Source organism: Martes martes (assembly GCF_963455335.1).
Source record: "Martes martes genome assembly, chromosome: 4".
Lineage (NCBI taxonomy): Eukaryota > Metazoa > Chordata > Mammalia > Carnivora > Mustelidae > Martes > Martes martes.
The window spans coordinates 112,952,596-112,976,230 of NC_137891.1; the positions used below are offsets into that span (position 1 = coordinate 112,952,596).

At 48.9% G+C, this 23,635-nt stretch overlaps 1 protein-coding gene across 2 annotated transcripts in view; it reads left to right on the plus strand.

Annotated features, from left to right (window-relative positions):
- Window positions 1-23,635, plus strand: part of BCAR3 (BCAR3 adaptor protein, NSP family member) — a 110,009-nt gene that overhangs the window by 40,532 nt on the left and 45,842 nt on the right. The window contains exon 1 of one of the 2 annotated variants that reach the window (XM_080801836.1): window positions 18,719-19,017. The exons of the other annotated variant lie outside the window; for it this stretch is intronic. Within the exon in view, the coding sequence (XP_080657962.1) occupies window positions 18,934-19,017 (84 nt within the window). The 5' untranslated portion in view covers window positions 18,719-18,933. Of the gene's footprint in view, window positions 1-18,718; window positions 19,018-23,635 lie in introns of those variants that run through there. 2 annotated transcript variants of the gene reach the window in all.

Below are 23,635 nucleotides of genomic sequence, written 5' to 3' on the forward strand. Positions count from 1 at the left end.
AGCAGCCCGGGGGCTCCCATTCAGAGCCCCGGGAGAGCACTCCCATCCAAACTTCTCCCACTCCACCCTGAAAACATTCTCTCTGGATCTCCTTGGGAGGTTTAATGTCACTGCGATTTAAAAACAAATTGCTGAGGCAGGGTGGGAAAACAGAAGAATAGGGACGGAGGACAGCCCTTCATTCAGTGGAATCCTTTCCTGCAGGGTCTTTCAAAATGCGGCCATTTACACAAAGTGAAATCTTATCATGAAAATGGAAAACGTTCATTTAAAAGTCTGTATGTGTATGTTGACGGTGACATTATTTATAATTGATAAAAACTGGTTGCAGTTCAAATGTCCTTCAGCTGGCGAATGGAGAAACCATAGTACACCTTAGAATGGCATGATGGTCAGCCTAAAAGATGGACTGTGGGATGCCTATAAAAACTTACTAGTGACAGAAAACAGTTGAGTTGTTGAAAAGGGGTAAGGGAGAGGTCGACTGCAAATGGGAACAAAGGAACTTTTAGGATGATAGAAATACCTTGATTGTGGTTGTTTCCAAGCTCACCTGATGGTACCCAAAAGGGTGACTCTTGCTGTATGTAAATTACACCTCAGTGAGCCTGACTTTTAAAAAGCAATCTAAAACCTCATCATATTTTAGCCCTTAGGTGATGCCACCCCCCGTAGGAGAAGTATTTGGTTTTGAGACGGGCCACCTCAAACTGCTGATCACATGGAGAAAGTGCTGAGCTGTGGGTTATTCTGCGGCCCGGCTCATTCAGCAGATAGTTTGAAGCCCATACCATGTGTTAGTAATTGCTCGGGGGAGCGAGCTGTAGGAGCCAAGTGTTCCTGAGAGCCTAACCTTAGATAGTGGTGGTGGGCATGGAAAGTCCGGGCAAGGGCTCGAGGCCTTTTGGAGAATTAAGAGTCATTTTATTTGATGAGCTGACAGCTACATGTGGACTTCACTGGAGGAGGTGAGGGAGAGGAAGCCAGGGAAGATTCCAGAGTTCACAGAGTGCCTGGCATCTTGCCAGAAGCCAGTGAATATTTTAAGGGAGGACAGGAAACTTCCAGTTGGAGACCTTGTTACCGCAATGACATTACATTAGTTGATGAGCATTTGGGGATATCATTAAATTGGGAGGATCAGCAAACTACGGCCGGAGGAGACCAAATCTGGCCGACCGCCTGTTGTTGTACGGCGCAAGCTAAAAATGGATTTTACAATTCAGATTTTTTTTTAATTTTTAAATTTTTTTTATTAACATATAATGTATTATTAGTCCCAGGGACACAGGTCTCTGAATCGCCAGGTTTACACACTTCACAACACTCACCATAGCACATACCTTCCCCAGTGTCCATAACCCAGCCACCCTCTCCACACACCCTGCCCCCCACAGCCCTCAGTTTGTTTTGTGAGATTGTCTCTTATGGTTTGTCTCCCTCCCGATCGCATCTTGAGATTGTCTCTTATGGTTTGTCTCCCTCCCGATCGCATCTTGTTTCATCAAAATTTTTTTTTAAATCAAAAGAAGAATGAGACAATTTTAAAATTCAGATTCCAACATGCATAAAGCTTTATTGAAACACAGCCACACCCTTTCATTTACATATTGCTGCTTTCTTGCCATTATGATGGAGTTGAGTCGATTTGACAGATTGGGCAGCAAAGCCTGACATATTCACTGTCTGGCCCATTACAGAAAAGATTTGCAGACTCCTGCTGTAGACCCTATGCATAGATACCGTCCCTGTTTCACCTCTGAAGAACGCACAGTAGGCTTTCAGCAAAAACTTTCATGCGGACACTTCCATGATACTACCTTGCGTCATTGACAGGACTTTACCCTTGCCTGACAACACAGCAGGGAGTCCTCCGGCAGGTTGTGAGACCTCGCACAATCGCAGAGATGATGCTGTGGCAGCCCACTGCATGATTTGGATGCATCTCAGCACCTCGTGGGGTGGACCTGTCTGCTGTGAGCAGCATCTCCCCACTGGGCCTGTCACATCTGACGCCTTCAGTTCTGAGGGCTGAAAGGGAGGTGGGGACAGCACAGGTGCTTGAATCCTGACTGTTATTGCCTGGGGCTTGTCTGGATAATTTCCTCAGGCCAGATTGCTCTGCCAGTGTAATCCTGTCCCAATGCCAGACCCAAGTCAGAAGTCAGTTCTCCCTGGGCCTCCTGAACTTGATGGTTTGACTCCAGGTCAGACCGTGGAACTGCCCTCTAGAAGTGCTCACAGGAGCCTTGTCTGGCCCATGAGTGGAGAAAGGCTAGATTCCTGCTTGTATTCTATGCTGCAGCCTTCATCCTTGACTGGAAGGAGAAAGACTCCTCTGAGATCCCAAGCAGTGGCTGGTGGAGAGGTGGCAAAGAGACTGCGGAAACTACCATGCAAGCAAGAATTGAAGCTATGACATCAGGCTAGGTTCCCATTTTATAACTGGACCCTAGAGCCCTTTGCATGTGGCCTGTCTACCCCTAACCTCATCTCCTGCCATCTGCCTTTGTCACTCTACTCCTCCCTGCTGGCTTTTCCCACTGCCCTGGATCTTTGCCTGTGCCTTGGCATGGAAGTTTCTCTTGAAGTCGAATGGTTTAAAGTGGGTGGAATTGTGTTCCCCCAAAAGATATAACAAAGTATTAAGCCCCCTAGTACCTAAATATGGCCTTATTTGGAAATAAGGTCTTTGCAGATACATCACACTAGGATGAGATCACACTGGATTAGGGTGGGCCCTAAGCCAATGCCTGGTGTTCTTAGAAGAAAAGAGAAATTTGTGCACAGAGACACTAACGCATAGGGAGAATGCCATGTGGCCGCAGAGGCAGAGACTGGGTTGATGGCTGCACAAGCCGACAACATCAAGTGTTCTAGTCGTCATGAGCTACAAGAGGCAAGAAAGGGTGGCCCCCAGAGCCTTCAGAGACAATGTAGCCCTTGCCCGACACCTTGATTTTTAGAAGCCTAGCCTCCAGAACCCAGAGAATACATTTCTGTTTTCAAGCCACCCAATCCGTGGTGCTTTGTAAGAGCCACCCCAGGAAACTAACGCAGACACAGAGCTCTAACTTAGCCATTTCTTGGTTGGGTGACTCTGGGCAAGTTTTCAAAGTTTTCCGGCACTCCGTTTCTTTAACACTAGATGGGAGAGTGCAGGAGTTGAATTAGTTGACACATGTGAAGTTGTTAGCACCCTGTCTGACACGTAGATAGCACTCAGTAAATACTAGTGTAGTAACTGTCACCCCGGTGCGTGGTGTGGCTGGTCCCTCTTGACTCAGATGTCATTGCTTCAGAGGGACCTTCCCTGACGCCCCTGCTAAGAGCTGCCTCGCCAAGTCCCACTGTCTCCTTACTGCGTATATCATGCTTACAGCACTTGTTGGGAATTCTTTGTGTTTTTTTAAAAAACAAACAACCAAGAAACCCCAAACGTCTTCTCATTAGAATGTGAGTTCTGAGGGCAAGGACCTTTTCTTGTCTTAATATTTCGTGACTGGCTGGCTGACTGATGACCATATAAAACCAGATGCAAAGGGCATTTAAATTGAAGAAGGAATGAGATTTTTCTAAAAGATCTCAAAGTTTCCCAAAGCAAGTAACACTCCCATCTCTAAAAAATTTCCAGAAATTCTTCAGCGATTTTATTTAAGGAAAGCAAGAAAGTTCTTATAACTAACCTCAGCCTACCTTCTCTTGCCAACCTGGTGTAGGATAACAATTGTGGGATCACTGTTATCATCTTAAATACTCACACATTTAGGCAGAAGTAGATACACTCTTTAAGGTGACTTTGGGCAAGTTTCTGAGCCTCTGGCTCAGACCTGTCAGTTCCTCAGGAGATGTTGTCATCAACTATAGGGTCCTAGTCAGTAGTAACTCTTCAGCTCCCAAACGGGAAGCCAGGCTTGTTAGCGTTGGACTCATTTGCTGTTAAATTCCGCCCTCTAGTGGTAATAAAATGTCACAATAGTGCAGCGTTTGGTTGCGATTCAGTCTAATTATTCTGGGAGCTTTTGATATTAAATTATTAACATTATATTCACAACCTCAGAACCAAGGGCTGTGTTTAAAGTATATAAAAAGACAAGTGGTTTTTGTTGGCTTTAAAGAAGATAGATTAAAATTGTTAAGGCATTTTGTTAACAGAGTGAATTGTGTTACATTCTTGGAAAAAAAGCTCTAAGATGCTGTGACACTGTATGTAGATTTTGTGTGAGAGGGGTTGGCATGGATCTGACGTTTAACCTGTGGTAACCAAGAAGGCTCCTTGGGAAAAGTTATATTTGAATTGTGATTTGACAGCTGGGAAAAAAAAATGGCCAGAAGGAAGCTGGTATTATGTGAAGCAGAAAACAGATTATCAGTGTGTTAGAGACTGAAGGGGAAGACCCTGTGCCTATGGGGCTGTGTATGCCCAGGGAGCGCGGAGTGAGAGTTCATTTCTTCCACCAACGAACAGCCATGAGGCCAGCGGGGCTGGAAAGGCAGGAGTGAATTTGAGCGAGAGAGAGTGACCAAAGCTGATGTGAGAGAGTGACAGGGCAGATTGCATGGGTCCCGTATGTAACTTTTGTGGAGTCATGTAGAGATGACATTGGCTTCTATGTTGCTGGCAGACTTTGTGGGGCAAGGGTAGGAACAGGGAGAGGAGTTGGGAATGCCAGGTGAGACAGGGTAGTTTGGACCTGTGACAGCAGAAGAGGTGGTAAAGAAGGGACATTCTGGTCTCATGTGAGGGCAGAGTCTTCAGGATTTCCTGCCATATTGGGTGTACATGGGAGCACAGAGGAATGAAGCATAATACTGGAGAAGGATGCCTGGGGGGCCCAGTTGGCTAAGCAGCCCACTCTTGATTTTGGCTCAGGTCATCATCTCCTGTCCTGGGATGGAGTCTCGGGCTAGTTAGTGTCAGGTTAGTGTTTTTCTGCTAAAGTTATTTATTAAAATAAAAAGAGCCCTCTGTTAGCTTACTTCATAAATATGATGAAAACTTAGGGTCCAATCAAAATTACGCAGAATGGTAGCTTAGGTATATTAGAGCAGAAGTTCTTAAACTGAGCTCAAGACCCCTTTTCACTCTTAAAAATTATTGAGACCCCCAAAGAGCTTTTCTTATGTGTTTTAACTATTGGCTTATTGTATTAGAAATTAAAATACAGGAATTTTTTAAGTATTTAGCTAACTCATTTAAAAATAACAGTAATTATTTTTGTGAAAATAATCATTTTCCAAAACAAAATTTAATGAGAAAAATGGCATTGTTTTATATATATTTTTTTCATTGTTTTATATTTTTGCAAATTTCTTGGTCTGGTCTCCTAGAACATACCTGTGTACAAATTTATACCACCGTGCATTGGGTATTTGAGACATACTGGTTTCCTGAGTTAGACAGATATTCAAAATGTTAATGTATTTCATTATACAATATTAAAAAGTCGCATTCATTTATATCACCAGTTATCAGAAAAACCACTAAAGTATCGGAAAGCTGTCAAATTCACGGTCATGAATACAAGTTTCCCCAAATTCTGATTTTTCAGTTGAAAGCTCAGGTTTCATCACTGGCAAAAAATACCGTCCATTGTTCTTCTGGAAGTGACAGGCTTACTTTGTTCCTTTTTTAGAAAATGCCTGCCAGATAAATACCACGTCCGAATAACCAGTTTGTCAGACATCCTTTGAAGTAAAAATGGTGTTCCATGCAAAAGCAGCTAGTTGAGCACACAGTTGCTTTCCCTCAAGACACCCATTGTACTTGGGTCTGCCGGAGAAGGGCCACATGTGTGCTCCCTGTGTCATCCCACAGAATATTAAAGAGAGACGTGGATGCAAAGGTCCCTCTGATTTAAAGCGAGTAATTCTTATGGCTTCATCAAGGATTTCTTTAGCAAAACTGGCGATTTTTTTAGAGAAATACTTAAAAATTGTTTTTTCAATATTTAAAACAAATTTTTTTTTAAAAATGTGGTGACTCTCCCTTGCTTTGTGCTAAGGTCCTAGCAGCATGCCCCATCATTGCTTTCACCTTATTGGTGGAAATGTCAACCCAGTGAAAATGGCAAAAAATGTCTCGGTATTTTTTTTTTTTAAGATTTTATTTATTGATTTATTTGTCAGAGAGCAAGAGAACCCAAGCAGGGGGAGCTGCAGGCAGGGGGAGAAGCTGAGATCAAGACCTGAGCCAAAGGCAGATGCTTAACTGACTGAGCCACCCAGGTGCCCCAGAATGTCTCAGTATTGTCATGAAAATAGTTTTAGCCTCATGGACTCCCTGAAAGGCCCCAAGGGCACATAGGCTGCACTTTGAACATCGCTGTCCTAGAGGGGTTCCCGCTACTTAAGAGCTGTTATAAAGCCTATATATAGGATCGATCGATCTATCTATCTATCTATCTATCTATATGTAACTCTCTCTATAAAGAGAACAGTGATCATCAGCTCCTGTTGATCTAAATCCATATTTTTTTCTCTGGCTAAGTGGGTATTTTTTAAAACAGTAACATTTATATTAAAAAAATACTGATTATTAAGACAGAAGAGACATTAAATTTTCATTTAAAAATGAGAAAAGAGGGGCACCTGAGTGGCTCAGTGGGTTAAGCCTCTGCCTTTGGCTCAGGTCATGATTTTAGGTCTTGGGATCAAGCCCCGCATTGGGCTCTCTGCTCAGTGGGAAGCCTGAATCCCCCTCTCTCTCTGCCTGCCTCTCTGCCTACTTGTGATCTCTGTCTGTCAAATAAATAAATAAATAAATAATTTTTTTTTTAAATGAGAAAAGAGGGGCACCTGGGTGGCTCAGTTGTTAAGCATCTGCCTTCGGCTCAGGTCATAATCCCAGGTTCCTGGGATCCAGCCCCATATCGGGCTTCCTGCTCAGGGGGAAGCCTGCTTCTCTCTTTCCCACTCCCCTTGCTTGTGTTCCCTCTTTTGCTGTCTCTCTCTGTCAAATAAATAAAATCCTTTTTTAAAAATGAGGGAAGATAGGGGCACCTGGGTGGCTCAGTGGGTTAAAGCCTCTGCCTTCAGCTCAGGTCATGATCCCAGGGTTCTAGGATCGAGCCCCACATTGGGCTCTCTGCTCAGCGGGGAGCCTGCTTCCTCCTCTCTCTCTGCCTGCCTCTCTGCCTACTTGCGATCTCTATCTGTGAAATAAATAAATAAAATCTTAAAAAAAAAAAATGAGGGAAGATTGAGAATCTATCCTAGAACTAAGGGCGTGTTGTTTACCACTGAGCAGATTGTGAGCTAACAACAATCTTCTGTAAATACTACCTGTTTCCGATGATGGAGCTACTCATTATATACTGTGAGGAGCTGATCCAGAGGCAGTTGCTGTTCTGCTCTGATTGTTTTATATTAAAACCGTGAAAACCCCAAGCTCAGTGAAGCCAAGGTCTGGTTTATGGTGGAGATGCTCAGCTTGGATGCGAAAAGTGCAGTCAAGGGATACATTTACTTGAGGTAGGCTGAAAATGAACATTCTCCTGGTCCTTAAGCTTTTATTAATTGCTGCCACATTGGCCCATTCTGTGCTCCCAGTGTGGGTTAGCTGGCCGAGCTCCATCCGTCCTTTATGTCAGTGAAGATAAGGACGTGTCAGACCCCGGGAACAAGAACATGCTGTTTGGCCCTGTGAGACCATTTCCTTTGAGTCCCAGCTCTCTCCAGATGGCATCTAATTGTTTCTTGAATGACCTCAGTGTCCGGGCTGCAGGAACCTGGTCTGAGAGGGCATTTCACATATTTATTAGCCCGTGGACGAGAACTTAACTACATAAAGCCCCCATTCACGCTCTCAAAAGAGCATTTTGTTCAGAAGCGATGATGAAGCTGATGGACTGTTTCCTGTGACCACCAGGCTCCAGTTGGAGTCTCATTTTTCCCAGACCCAGGTGCGTGTTTTTTGGAAACATCTGAGTGCATCGTGGCCCACCGAGTCCATCGTGGCCTGGTCTCCCCCTCTTTGTCTTTCCTGGGTCTTTGCTGGAACAAGCTCGGGAAGGACAGCGCTGCATCCTCTTCTCTCCTGGTTTCCAGAGCGTTCAGGGATTGCTCGTAGAGGTGGTAGGAGCTGGAAGTCACCTGTTCTGGAAGCCTCTCTCCATTTGGGAACCCAGGTAGCTCACGTTGGAGAGTGGGGTGCTTCTGAGGGGCCGAAGAAGGGACCAGTCCTCATCTAGCTGCAGGGAAGGGCAAGCCTGCTTCACCAGTGAGAGTGATGACGCTCTTGCAGCAAGTCACGTCTAGGGCCCCCTGTGGGTCTGAACTTTTTCGGGGGCGGCGGTCCCTATCTCTTTGCGATAGGGATGAAAAAGAACTGTGTGTCTAGAAATATGCATGTGTGCCTCTTGTGCATCTTATTTCCAAGGTATTTCTGGACCCAGATGGACAATCCCTGTGCTTTCTCCAAACCTTCTCTGGTCCCTCTCCTGTTCAGGCATTGGCTCCAACACTCCCAGGCATTGGAGTGTTGACAATGAATAAGTCCTGAAGCAAATAGACAAGGACACAGGTCACTTTAATGAGTGCTTCAGGCTTGGAGCTGGGGCCCCTCACTGGGGTAAATAAAGCAATAGCAGGAGGCGAAGGAAGCCCCGTAGGGCCACACAGACCGAGAACCAGGGCTCCGAGGCTCCTTCTGGACCGTGTTCACCTAAGGACTACAGAAGGAGTAAATTTGGGAAGATCTGAATATATTTGGGGGATGATGCAGATTGCCCTTTCTCTGACATACAAAGAAGTCATGAGAGTTGCCCTCCCAGGTAATCAGTTATCTCTGGTAAAGTCCACACGGCCTCAATAAAAGGGAATGTCTCACTACCTCTGCATCAGGTCCTCTGTCTTCCCACAAAATTCCCACAATAGCCTTTGGAAATGTCCTCCAGGAACTTAAGAGGGTGCTGTTGCCTGCATGAGTAGGGTTGAATGAGCCATTTGTGAGTGGTTTCCCCCAGCCTGGGAGGGGTGCTGGGTGTGGGAGCAAAACTCACACCTACATTCAGCAGCACGGGACATTCCGACTCCATGAATCCCTCTCCCTTTTCCTGGAGGCGAATTCATGTCTGCTTCTTCCTTGAGAACTCAAGGCAACTCAGTTCTTTAATGGAGCATCCTTGCAGTAGGCTGTGAACCACCATTCATTTCCACCCATCACTGAAACACGAGGGAACAACCCTGTTATTAATGGATGGACCTTATACATGTTTTCATGTAACATCGGCTCAGGTTGGCTCTTTCTGAGCATTTCTCAGGTAGGGAGATCATGTCGCATTCACGTGAACTCCAGCGGAGCCCAACACGGTGCGTTCTGTCTCGATCTCAGGTTTCATCTAGCCACCCATCAGTAACGTGGAGTCAAGCTGAGGATGTAAGCTGGGAGGTTTACTGGGGCAGGACAGGGGTCCAGTAGCCTGGCTTGATGACTGTTCTGGAGAAGGAAGGCCTGTCCACACTCTGCCTTGTACCTGCTTCTCAGCACACTGGCCACATTCAGTCCGATCACTTTATATAATGGGGGCACGTGGGCATAGGCTGTCCTGACTTCTCATCTCGGAGTTTATGGCCCAGGGGGAAAGGAGACCTTCTTTTCCGCTCTGATTTGAAAAGCCCCAGGGAAGCACTCCAATTGGTGTAACTTGGGTCCATTATGTCCACTCCAGAACCATTCAGTGTTCAGAGTTCTGATTGGCTCACACATCCAAAACAAGTGTGAAGGTACGTGCCACGGGGTGAAGCTTTTAAACGCAGTAACCACTGACTGCTATTTCCATCATTTTTTTTTTTTTGGCCTGAATTTTCAGTATAATGAGCTATATTTCTAGTTGTCTCTGTCTATGTGGGGTACATACGTAAAATGTTGACATATGAGTAGTAGGTTGTGTAGAGATATTTTCTTTTTGGCCTCTTCAAACCCTGTACTCCCCTTTCTCTAGTTTTCTCCTACGGACCCCCACTGCCCCCCAGTTTAATTGTCAGATCCACGCTGTTGTAGAGAAACTGGGCAGCGGAGCAGAGGGGCCCTGGATTCCCCTTATAGTCTGGTCTTGGAGAAATTCCCTCATCTGCTGTCACAGGCACCCCGGCGCTGAGGCTGCTGTGATGTTCCCAGAGATTGGGACAGGGGTTTCCTGCTGCTTTCCCTGGCAGCTCTCCCTTCCTGCAGCCTGCTCTCCCATGCCTCTGGGCACACGGGGCAAGGCCAGGGATTGTACTGTCCTTTTTTTTTTTTTTAATTTTTTATTAATTTATTTGACACAGAGAGAGAGATCACAAGTAGGCAGAGGGGCACGCAGAGAGAGAGTGGGAAGCAAGCTCCCTGCTGAGCAGAGAGCCAGATGCGGGGCTTGATCCCAGGACCCTGAAGATCATGACCTGAGCTGAAGGCAGAGGCTTAACCCACTGAGCCACCCAGGTGCCCCAGATTGTCCTTTGAATCACTGATAAAGGAGCCCATTGTCCCACCTCGGGCACGCACCAGGAATGTTCACTGTCTGGATGTCACTTCTGTAGGAGTAGGCGGCATTGTACGCAGCACCTGAGTACTTCAGGAAGTGAAGAAACTGGCTGGTAACCAGTATGATCCTTCCCATGCAACACCCTGTGTTGAGTCAGCCTTTTCTTGCAGAGAAACACACCTAGATGGTGTTTCTCCTTACACTAAGGTGGTCCCCAAGCCCTGGAGCTGTCCCCTGTGCTCTAGGGCTATGTGTCCTCCTGGCTCTTTGCAGATTCTGCCTCAGCCTCCGTCTGTCCATGTCCTACCCTTCCCCATCAGGAGTGAATGAGGAGCTCTGATGGGATATTTCGGATGAGACCTGCTGCCGCTGTTGCTAAGGGTATGTGTTCCTGGGTAGGAGGGTGGGGCTGTTGTCGTGGCCACTGTTCTGCCTTTGGGATTTGCACGAGATAAGGTACTCCCAGTGACCAGGTGGTAGCCGGGCTTCCATTATCACCTCCCAGGGATGCAGACTCTGGTTTAATGATTAACTCTGAGTCCTGTTTGCTCTTACCTGTGACATGGTGATAATGATACATGTGTCCTGGTGTATTAAATAAGACACTAGGGAGAACGCTGCCTGGATAAGTGCTGGCTCTCGGGGGCCTTGTCCAGGGTTGAAAAAGGGGTGAGGGCAGCTCCTGCTGAGAGGCAGGGTGCCTCTGACAAAGGCAGCCCCCGGAGCATCTGAGGGGAGGAAGGGGGGCTGAGAGTCCCCCTCGCAGGGCGTGTGTGTCCGGAGGTGATGCCTGACCGCTGCTGAGGTCCTGCTATCAAACTGTGCCTGCAGCTAATTTCCCTGAGAAAAGGTGATGCTGAGTGTGGTAGGCAAGCAAGGCCTTTGCCCCAGTTGGGGAAGGGAAGGGGTCCCCTCCTGGTACACGTGTGTCACACAGCTCCAGCGGCAGAAGGGAAGGTGGCACGGCAGGCCTCAAGGCTTTCTGTCTCCTCCTCTCCCGTCCGCAGCCCTCCTGGGCTGACTGTCATGGTAGCTACAGGCTCTCCCTGTCATTCCTCACGTCCATGGTGACCAAGGTTTCCCCCTCTCTCTTCTCTCTGCTAGAACAAAAGATCCAGTAGGACCCTCCGAAGCCCCCTCTTGAAGAACCACTGAAGGTCCTTCTGAATCAGTGGGGATTTTAGGTCACATTGCTCTTTAGGAAGTGGGTAAAAGCCATATCCTCCTCACCTTGGTGAACACATACTCACCCAACCATTTGTAGACAATTTCCAGGAGCTCGTGGGAGCCCCACTCCACCCCCAGCTCAACAGTGCCTGGCCTGGCCTGCTTCTCCTAGCTCTTTGGGCAGGAGGCCGAATTCACCAATAAGTCACTGATGATAAGGCCCACGATCAGTTTATGACCATGACAACAAGATATTTTCCGCACCGAAATAGTTCACTTAGGTGGCTGGAATTTGCTTGAAAACAGAAGGAGAGATTAATAAGATCATTTTCTGATGGATGTTGGACCCCTTTCAAGGTTGGGATGAGTGCAGTCAGCTCTGACTCCACCTCCCCCCTGGTGCCGACCCTGCCATGCACCCCAGGATTCCTGCCCTCTTGGCCATTCCTTGGTGCCTGTTCCATCCGCTCACACGTCCGGTAGCCTCTCTGAGGTGGAAGAAGGGCATGGAGTGGCCGCTAGGGCTGAAAGAGGGCGAGGAACATAGAGGTAGAAAGCAGATTCTGGGTGGACACTGAAAATCTGGAGAGGGTGGCTGGACAGAGCAGGCAAAGGACCCAAGTGTCTATACCAGACCCTGTTCTACTTCTAGAAATGGCTGTCGTCAGAGGAGCCAGTAATATGGGCCAATGAAGAATGAAGGTGTGGGGTCCATGGGAAGTGGTCCTCTGGGGCCTCTGGACTCCTGTGGAAGGTCTAGTTCTAGGGCAAGACCCTGGAGGGCTAGGCAAGGGGGTGAGGTTGGGGGAGCATTGGGCAGGACGAAGGCAGAAGCCCAGCTCTGCAGCAGCCAGCTCAGTGTGGGGACAAGATGGAAGGAGGGATGTGACCCAGATCCTGTTAGGGGGCTACAGGTTCCCCGGTCAGACTGGCGGGGATGGGGTGTGATAGCAAGAGCTCAGTAGTTGTGGATGGGCCAGGAGTTTCCCTGGGTCAAGGCCAAGTAGGCAGATGCTGTGGACATACATGCCGCCTGTTAAAACAAACAACTCTCCAAATGACAACAGCTCTGGAGTAGGAAATCATCTGAGACATCTGAGCAAGTGTGATTAAAACCATATGTGCAACTTTAATATGGGATCTTAAAATTTAAAGGCTAGAAATAGTTTAAGATTGAGACAACTCTTAAACACCTCCTCATTGCTCCCTGGCTTTCAAGATCCAAGAGTCACTACAGTACCAGCCTGCTGGGTAGGTCAGCAGTTGGGGCTGCAGCTGGGGGGGTGTGGCTCCCAAGCCCCAAAGGTGGGTGAGGTGGGGCATCTGTCCCCTCAGGAGGACCGAATGGGGAGGGGAGGCTCACATTTGCTCAGTGCTTACTCTGTGTCAGATGCCCAGCTCTTTATGGGTTATCTCACCTGGTCCTCACAAAGACCTGGTCAACTAGAGGAGGAAACTTAGGCTCAGAGAGGTTAAGTAATTTCCCAAGGTCACCCAGCTCACTAGCTGAATAGCAAAGACTTGAAACCACCCTGGCTGTCCTTCTAATCTGCTACCTCCCAGTGTCACTTCTGAGACATGCAAATCTGTGTCTCACAGCTCAGTTTTGGAAGATGTCATTTTGCAGAAGTGCTCATGAAATGGGGGAGCCAGGGGCAGGGGAGATGGGAGACAGTGCAGCTGGTCCTGGCTGGGGAGCCTTCCTGGTGTTCTGGCTTTGCCGATGACCCTTGGCCCCTTTATGCAGCTCTGCATGGGAAGGACGTCTGAGGGGCATTTGTGGCCCCTCTTAGTTGCTTAGATAGCTCACACTTACCAAAGTGGAAGAAAGGGGAAAGAAAAGTGTGCAGCATGGAAAATGTAGGCATTACAATGACCAGAAAAGCAAACGCCTGCTCTGGGTGAGGAGCGCGCACCATGGGGGTAGAGTGGGAGAAGGCAGGGACAGGCTAGGTCATCTCAGATGAGTGACTCCCAGGGTTGTATGGCTGAGCTTCAGGGGACAAGGTATCCCCTAAAATTACACACAAAACATTACAGTATGTGCTTTTTGCTAGGGGAGGAGGGTTGATGGTTTTCATGGATCTGAAGAAAGACAGAGACTGCCAGAGGCTGTCTGAGCCTGCCGGCGGAGAGGCTGGGGTTATGCCCCATGCTTGTTCTTTTCATTTTGCTTTGATGCTGAAAACAGAAAATGGGGCTTGTGTAACCTAGGATTTCTGGGGCGATACCAGGAAGTAGGTGGTGGTGGAGGGACGCATGGGATGGAATTGTATGTTATAGAGCAAGATGGTGAGGTCCGGGCTGGGCCCTGACCTGATTTAGCTCCCCATGGTCAGTTCTACAATTTTAATAGCCAGTTAGAGAACAGGGAATTTACTGGGCGGGGCGGGGGTGGGGTGAGGGTAAGGGGGTAAGACCCAGTAGAGAAAAGTGTGTTTGTTGAGTACTGCCCTTAGTTCCTTTGTTGATGTGCTGGGCAGATCAATACCGCTTCCGGAAGGAGGCCACTTAACAGCCATACTCTCAGCCCCCTGGGGAATCTGGGGGGACTGTCAGACGGAGCCCTGCCTGGCAAGCGCACTTCAGTGCACCCTCTGTATTCCCTGGCATAAGTGAACATCTTGAGAGTCCACAGCAATACACACAGCGGCCCCGAGAGCCAGGCCAGCGTTTCCCACCCTCCTCCTGCTGAGTCCAGGGTGCATTTCCATCTAGAGCAAGAGATAAACTGCATATGAATACAGAAAAATGGGTCCAGCGCTCTTTGGTGGCTCCTGTAGCTGCCGAGTCTGGTGTGAGGGGAACCCTGACAGCTGCTCCTCATCTTCAGCGGTCTCCCAGCAAATTCTCCTCAATCCCTGAGGTCCTGTGGCTTTTATGGGAGGCTCAGAGCCCCTCCTCCACCACCCTGCCTCCCTCCAGGTTTCCTGTGCTCAGAATCATGCAGACCGGCCGGACAGGGCCAGGTACCTGGAAAGTTTTGGGAGACAGGGTTGCAGAGAAACACACCTTTTCTGGCCCAGGGCTCATCCCCAGGCGTTTGCCTCCCTGCTTTTCAAAGGGCCGAACCTGCAGAGGGCAGTCTTGGATATTTAGGAGTGGGCCCATCCAGGTTAATCTTCCCCGTTTCCTAGGATGCCAGGGGAAATGGATGTGGTGGTAGTAGCATCGGTTTTACCCCCTGGCTTAGTAAAGCTGTCTTTGTTCATGGGAGTCTGATCACCAGGGTTTAGTAGAGGCAAAAAGCCAGGTGAGAGAGAGACCTTGCTGAGAAGGTAGAGTCTCATTGGTTGCTATGAGAGGTTGAGCTGTTTTGACCTCCACGACTAGTGTTCATCCCTTGACTGGTGCTCTGAGTGTGTCCCTGTGGGCAGGGATGAGCCAGCCCTTGCAGTCTTGGACCGGTGCCCTCTGGTGACAGCGTGCTGCCCGCCGTAGGCAGGGTCAGTGTCCACAGGACTGGTAGACCATGACCAAGAGCACCTCAGTGCACGGCAGGCTTGATGCCTTGATTCTGGGCTGGCTGTGGGGAGAATGGCAGAGTATTGGCAGCTTTGTTTTCCCAGTTGTCCTGAAACAGGTAAAAGCAAATACTTGGTGGGCACATCTTTCCCCCAACAGACTTTCCCCCCAGTGCCGGGTTAGAGAGAGGGGCGGCCTCACTGGGAGCCTCATGTTCTAGTGAAGACGGTAGCTCTCTGGGGAGGGACTCTTGCACGCTTTCAGCCTCTCTCAACCCAAGGGCTGCTGCTGACAGGAAGCAGGGATGTGTGGGATATGGCTGGCAGGCAGCTCCTGTTTCTATGGTTACTAAATAGGGCAGGTTAGTATTAGGGCTGCCCAAGGAAAAAATGGCACTGAACAGGGGCCTTCCTCCGGCCTGCTTTAAACCTCTTCCCAGATGGGGTGGGCAGCATTTGACCTGAAGGCATGGGACTCTCCCTCAGGGATCTACCTGGCTGCCCTGCTCTGGTTTTTCTCCATAGGTCTGTCCCTTGGTACCGAGGAATAAGTTGTCCAGGAGGCCAGAGGGGGGCCGCTAAAGAGCACAGTTTCCCCAGAGTTGTGTGTGCTGCCAGCACCACTCCCTATCAGTCCCTGGGGCTGCGCTAGAGATGCTGACCCCTGTCCTGGGAAGAGCGCGGTGTGTAGAAAATCCTGAATCCAAATTTGGTCTTAAATCACATGTACCAAATCATCAGAGAGTGACCCCCTGCCCCAGGTCACCGCCTTTTCATGGGGCTGTGTGAGTTACAGGTTTAACTATAAGACATTAAAAAAATCTCTCGTTTTTACATACCAGGCTCTGCAATCACACGCTGGAATCCCTAGTCCTTTGTCTGTTCTCTGCTGAATGACATGCTGTCCTAGTCTTCTGTTTCTTTGTAACTGGAAGAGAATAATCACTGTCAGGAGAACGTGGGAGAATTGATCAGTGTGGACGCAGATATTGAAAAACATAACAAGTCGGTGAAGGGCACTTTGCAAATTCATGCGGTTACCGTCTTTCATTGCAACAACGATGCGTTATTTTAGTCTCCCTCCTTGGCCATTTCAGGAGAAGTTTATTAATACCTTTGAGTGATGTTTCAGAAATTATTTTTGCTGTGGAGCAGAAAAATTAAAAAGTGACAAGGTGCCTGAGTGGCTCAGTCAGTTGAGCATTGGACTCTTGGTTTAGTCTTAGGTCATGATCTCAGGGTCATGAGATCAAGCTCCGTGTTGGGCTCTGCGCTCACTGGGGAGTCTGCTTCTCTCCCTCTCCCTCTGCTCCTCCCTACCGCTCATGCGCAGGCTCTCTTTCTCTCTTTCTCAAATCTGTTTTTTTTTTTTTAACTTTTTTTTTTTAAAAGATTTTATTTATTTATTTATTTGACACACACAGAGAGAGATCACAAGTAGGCAGAGAGGCAGGCAGAGAGAGGAGGAAGCAGGCTCCCTGTGGAGCAGAGAGCCCGATGCGGGGCTCGATCCCAGGACCCTGAGATCATGACCTGAGCGGAAGGCAGAGGCTTAACCCACTGAGCCACCCAGGTGCCCCTCTCAAATCTGTTTTTTAAAAGTGCTTAGGAAACAGTTACCTAATAAGATTAGCCTCTTCTTTAATCCTGACAACCAATTCTTTGGGCATGTGGGGGACATTTCTTAGAGTAGACTGAGAAAGCCTCAAGTGACAAGACCCATGATTCTACAGTGACCTGAGGGTCTTTTGTGTCGCTTTTTCCCTGGCCCCAGAGCACTTGATGACATAATTCTTGGTCATGTACAGGTCTGCATTATTTGCATATTTCTTTCAGGAGTGCACTCCATTCAGATTTTCTGAGGGGAGGGTATGAGGTCAAAAGCTTTGGCCAATCTCTCTGAATTTTTGTGTGGGATTTAAAGAGTTGCTCTCTTTCCTCATCCCACACTAAAGATGGTGCTTTTTTGTAGCCCCTTGGGGAAGTTTCTTAGGCTGGCGGAGCACGTCTCCTGCCGGCAGGGATGAGCAGGTAAACACTGGGCCCCTTACCTGGTGGCTGTAGGCCTCAGGGATGAGTCATCCCTACAGGTCATGGGCCCTTGCTGCTCATGAAGACTTACCTTTGAACCCTCTCTAATAGAAACCAGGGCAAACAGAGCAAATGCTTGCTCATGGATACAGTATATGGATCTTGGAGGACAGTATCGACCCACCAACTGGGCCATCTCCAAGGGCCCTGTGACCTCTGCCACCCTTGATGCTTGCTTCCAGGTTCTTGGATGGACTTCCCTGGGGTGGAGCCCCCAGGACTGCGCATCTGGCTTCCAAAATCACAAAAGACAGGGACTGAGGGATCACAGAGTAAGTCAGCTTCCCCTCCCCCATCACTGCTGTGGTGACAGACCCTCTGTAGCTCTGTCTCCACATCCTCTGTATTTATTAGGGCTGCCCCTCTGCTCCTTCAGGCTGTGTTCAGGCACAGAGGCTGCTCACAGGCATTGAACAAACAAGTCTCTATTTTTACAGGCCGACTTGACCTAGTCCAAAGGCCAAGGCCTCCTGAGGACTTGACACTAATCCTGTTGGATATTTCTCATACCTCCCTCATGCCTCATCTGGTGTTGTTCCTTTCTGGACTGAATGGGTTCTGTTTCTTCCTCGTTACAAGTTTCTGCCTGTGTGAAGTTTCAGAAAGCTTCAGGACACATTCCAATTTTGAGTGGCCGAAGCCACAGAAAGGTAACATCTGAAACAGCAGGAAAGGGAGAGCTACAGGCAGAAACCTGGGTTTGATAAAAACCAGAATTGTTGAGCATCCACTCTGGCTGGAATGCAAAAAGAGAAGCAGTTCCCTAAAGGTCACAGGAGGCTCTTGGTGGGGGCAAGGGTCTCTTAGCCCAGGAGAATGGCTTGGCTACGTGTGCCCCCTGGTTCGAGCGCTGGATCCGGGTTAGCCAGAGAGGACCACTGGATGGAGTATTCGAACTGAAGAAGAGAAGTGAGACAAAGAGTTGAGTCAGAAGAGGGTATACAGCCTGACCCCCAGCCTCCCAACAGACAGCTCGGCCAGGTGGGACGGTATGGGGCGCCCAGGGTGTTTGCCGACAGACGTGCTAATTAAACACCAGAAGACTGTATTACCCACGGTGATGGCTGTGCCAACGTTATCAGCTACAAACTGGCTGCCAGGAGCATTCTAATTAAAAATAAACAGTGCTGCGGGTGGGCTGGGAGAGTGGGGACGGGGACCCTGTTCCCATGTCTTCGGACTTCTAGGATTGGTCCTAAGGAGAAGTCACACCCCAGTCACCTTTTAGGTCCTTTTCTCAAAGGAGCCTTTGTCTCATCACAAGGTGGTGTGATGTGTGCTTCCTTAACCCTTAGCTGCTGGGGTGACAAGCATACAGATCCCTACTCCGGGAGCCGATTGCCTGGTGCCCTGGCCAGGGGAAGGACAGGCTGTCTGCGGGGGTTAATGATTTCTGCCGGGTCTCTAGATTGAGGGGACAGCTAAAGCCCAAAGCTCTTCAAGGAGAGGTTAGAATTTCATCAGAAAACAAGTCTGGTCACATGAGAATTTCTGGCACTGTGTGCATGGCAGGCTGGACACCAGCCTGCCAGAATTGAATGAGTGGATCGTATTGGCTTCAGCGGAGGGGAAAAGTCCCAGCCTGGCCTGTGAGCAGGAGTGAGTGGCTTGTTCCCCAGGCCGGCCGCTGGACCTCAGGCAGGAGTAGCAGGGCTGCCGCGGCGGGGCTGGAGCTCTGACGCTCGAGCCCCATTTCTTTCAGCCCTAAAGAAAAAGTGTGTGGTCCAGGGACTGGACATTGCAAGATGCCTAAGGAATGCAATGCCTTCCACGCCCTGTCGGCAGCCCTGTGCTGCTTCTATCACCGCCGGTCATTCCTTGGAGCCAAGGTAGGTGCGGCTTTGAGATAAGATGCGCTGGAGATTCTTTGGGGAGACCTGAAAGTGTTAGTCTTCTAAAAGGCCCCAGAAAAAGTTTGCAGCCTGCTGGCCGTGGAGCAGAGGCACTTTGTTTGGCGGGTAGATCTTGCTAAGCCCCCCATAATGGGCCTCCCTCCCCTGGAAACGGAACCCAGCTGCATAGAGGGGGGCTCCGAGTCTGTGTTTGGGAAAGAAGCTCTGTTTTTCAGGACACTTTCAGTCTCCTTGGGGGGATTTCTATACCAAAGTAACTCAGTAAGATGGACCTATTTTTGTCCTCTCTGTCTTTGCATCGCTCTCTCTCCCCTCGTTCGCCGTGACTGTGACCTGGCTGGGGCATTAAGTCAGTAGTGTCTAGAACCCACAGAAGCCACGAAATACCTTCTCTCCAATCTCAGCCAGGCTCCAAAACAATTTCAGTGTTTGGAACTGTCTTGTCTTTATTGCTCTCATCTGGAACCTTTGTTACGAGACACCAATGCCAAAGGTTTTGCGTAATACGTCGGAACACTGTTTATCTTGATGAAAATCCTCAAAGAACCTCATTTGATTAATTCAAGACGAGACCTGTGTTCTGTGTTGCCTGCCTGGGACAACACTAAGAATGAGAATTAATACAGGCTCTCATTGATCTGCAGGGTTTGTCTGCCTTGGAAAAAAATTCCCGTCAGCCGTTAGCTTGACCACGGCCCTCCCTTATTCGTGGGAAATAGAAATCTGAAATCTCATGACATTCTCCCCCCTATCCCCCCAGATGGTGGAGCTCTGTCTCCTGAGGGACTGACTGACTTTGTGCAATTGAAAGAGCTAAAGCAGAGTTATGATGTTCTGTTTCCTTCTCAATAATGCTTAAAAGAACTCTCCGGAAAACATAACAGGAAAACCTGCTAAAGGGAGAAAGAGCCCTTTGTCGAAAAACAGACACTGAGCGAGAAGAGGTTAGGTTTCTTCTGATTTTACTGCCCTGATGGAGTGTTCAGAGAAGCTTTCTAACCATTTAGCAAAGTTCGTTTTTGTCTCTTTGTCAAGGAGTTTGGAGGGGGATGAGCAATTAATCATCAGTTAAAAGTGTTTCCTCCCTGACTGAAGAGCCCCTTTCTATCCTGGAGCCCAGTGGGGTGATATGAGGACCATGTGGTTTCTGGCCTAAATATGGATCATTCTAGCGTCGGGTAGATGAAGTCATGCCATTAATGGGGTTGTAAAGCTGTCAAAGATAGACCAGGAGGTCCCAAAGGGACCATGTGCTTCCAGTTGGCAGTAGGATTTCACTCTAAGAGGAGTCCTTTCATAAGCCAACCTCTGCTAATTCAGAAAAGTGCAAGTCAGCATTGGTATGTGAGGAAACAGCCTCTAAATAAATGGGTCTGAGTGATGAGATTCTGTTTGGATGCCCCGTCCCTCTGCCGTTATGTCCTTTAAGGCCCGCACAGAAAGGCCACAGCGATATATGGGGTGCCGCCGTCCCTCAGCTTCTCCCTCCCTGGCCTCCCCCCTGACCACTCTTGGGGGTCGACTGGCCGTAGAAACACCTCCCTTCCACCCGGGGCTTCTCACCTTGCCCCCAGCTTGGTGCATCTTCTTAGCACAGAGAGAGGACCTGGCTTGCTCACTCACCAGAAACTGGTGCTTCCAGACCCAGTTTAGGGTCCCCCACCGAGCCTCAGGGTGTGCTTCCCTGCCCTGTTTCACTTCGTAGTTACCTGGGGAAGAAAGTCCTCCTGGGCCTCAGTCCCTGCCAGTGTCGCCCCGGTGATCACACTGCATCGCTTTATTGACTCGGACTTTAATTAGGGGTTTCAGGTCTTGCCACTCATAATTAGTTTCCGCTGCAATTAGGGTTTCAGAATTAAATTGGGATTGATTGCCTGATAGCAAAGCGGAAACAAGGCTCCAGTTCGTGACCGTGTAGGCTGCTTCCCTTGGCATGAATTTCTCATACCAAAAATAACACTCTGGTAGCCATGGTAACTTTCCATTTGGTCTAATCCATATTATCTCGGGAGAAACTAGAATGTTATTAATAGTGTTTGTTGTATGGGAAGAAAACTAAAAATGTAAAATCTCCTTCATTACATAGACCAGTCACCCTGGCACTTAGAGGGAATAAAATCTTACTTGCAGAGATTTGCTGGAATTTAAAAAGTATTTAGGGGCTGGTGTGGACTTGCATACAAAGGCCCAAGGGGTTGGTGGCAAGAAGGGAGAGGAGAACTAAGGGTATGCAGACCTCGCTGGCCCCCAGGGAGCTGAGGCCGGAGATGAGATGTTCGGGCCATGTTGAGGGTCATGACTGTAACATCCTGGGTGAGAAAAGGAAGGGCTACTTTGCTTATGCCCAGTGGAAAAGAGTTTGGAGTGAAGATATTACTGATCCATAACATTCCTGGGGCACGTTCAAGTTCAAAAGACCCTGAACGTCGACTGTAGTAGCCCATCCAGGTGTGAGCACTCTTCGGCAGGGCGGGGACGATAAATGACAGTGGAGGTGCCGCCCCCGCCCCCGGCTTTGAAGGACTTACTACAAGAGCATTGGGTCATGGTGTCATTCTATTACATTTGCAGAAGTCTTTCCAGCTTCCTTGGGAGTTCCTTCACAAGGAATGCACGTGAGTTGTCTTACTGGAGTCTCAAAACGAGTGCTCCAAGTTGAGAGTTTACCCCTTCCCACAGAGGAGAAACGGGGGCTCAGAGAAACTACCTACCCAGAATCATTTAGGGGGGCACCAAGGTGTAGAAACCGGCTTCTACCCTCACCTGGCTTCAAGCCCAGTGTCCTTTCTACGGTAGCACGTTAAGACCATTGACACCTAAGATGAGATGATACTGATGACTACTTCAGCGCAGTGTGGTTGGGGAAAAACAGTGCCTACCTCAGTTTTCAGGAGAGGCCTGGGGCAGGCGGGTGAGGTGGGTGTGTGGAACTGCTCTTTGGAGAATCAGTAATCCTGCAGCCAGTGGTGGGACCACCTTTAGGTCCCTTGTGAACCCCAGAAGGAATTTGGTGAGAAGCACAGTAAACAGATCCCATTTCTAGAACTGGCAGTAAGAACAAACTCCTTCTTCTTCTTGTCGCTGTGCCTCTGATTTTCTTGTCTGGGGACGGGGGAAAGGAGCTGAATTTTGCCACTTTTACCGATGACTGCCCTGAAGAAAAGCAGTGTGGTTGTTTTTTTTTTTTTTTTTTAAGATTTTATTTATTTATTTGACAGAGAGAGAGAGAGAGAGATCATAAGTAGACAGAGAAGCAGGCAGAGAGAGGGGGAAGCAGGCTCCCTGCTGAGCAGAGAGCCCGATGTGGGGCCCGATCCCAGAACCCCGAGATCATGACCTAAGATGAAGGCAGAGGCTTAACCCACTGAGCCACCCAGGCGCCCCAAGCAGTGTGGTTTTAACCCAAGAGGTGGGAGTTACCTTGCAAGGACAGAATAGCCACGTTTCAGAAGGAGCCTGAACAGAGAGGTTGGAGTATGGAGTCTCGGCTGGCCAGCCACTAAGTCCAGTGGCAGTGGTCTTGTCAAAGAGAAGTCATGGCTAGAAGGCAATGGGTTTTAAGCACATGCTTTCCCACGCGTAGATTTGATCATCTTGGCGCTCTATAGTGGGAAGAACTGAAATTGGGTTGTTGCTACTGTTGTGTTTTCCTTTCAGTCGTTTCCTTTGCCCCCACAAAAAGGATTTGGAGTCTCTCTGATTGCACATTACAGTCCAAGGTGTCCCATCTGCCCATCCCTCGAGGGTTGTATTCCTGGAACTTGTTTTCTTTAGAAACTGCCTTCCTGTGTGAATGTGGCAGAGCCGCGGTTCTGCTTGCCTTCCCGGTGGCCAGTCCCTTGGTCTGTTTGCTACTGTGACCACAGCTTGGGTCCTAGTCCTCCATCCTGGTGTTGATGATGGCCTGAGTTGCTGTAGTCAGTGGGGCAGATGCACCATCAGCACGAGCTGTGCAAGGTGGAAAAGGTCAGTCGGAAGATGTATTTTCAAATTGACTCAGCCCCTCCTCCTGGAGACTGCTAGTTGCTCATTTATCTTTCCTGTTCCCACCCCCTCCCACCCCCGCCAAAAAAGGCCTAGCACAGCTTTTTAAAAAAGAGACCTAAATGCATTCCATTGGCATCTGGGAGCTTGGGGGATCTGGTTTCAGCATCAGGGAAAGGGAGGACATGCCTGATGGTGGCTGGGTCCCGGCATCCCCTCTCTACAGACCCCGGAGCTTGGATCCCAGCCCAGGCCTTGTTTTTGTTGGAGAGACGTGGGTGGGAAGCAGAAATGAGACTGGGATCCTGGGAAAATTCTGTTAGTGGGCTTATCACCTCCAGCACCACAGAGAACGGGGCCTGTGCCAAACATCGGGGGCGGGGGATGCTGGAGAGTCAGGGTGCTCAGACCACAGAGATCTCCCTGCTCTGTACCACGTGGAGGACCCAGGGACCTGTCCCTGGCTTTAAAGATGTCAGAGACAGCTCTGGGGTCTTTTAGTTGATGCATATCTGGGGTGTCTCCAGGCCAGCAGAGGAAACAAGGGCTGCCCTAGTTGGGGACAGGAGGGGAGGGGAGGGGAGGGCGCCTTATGGGTTTGGAATGCGGC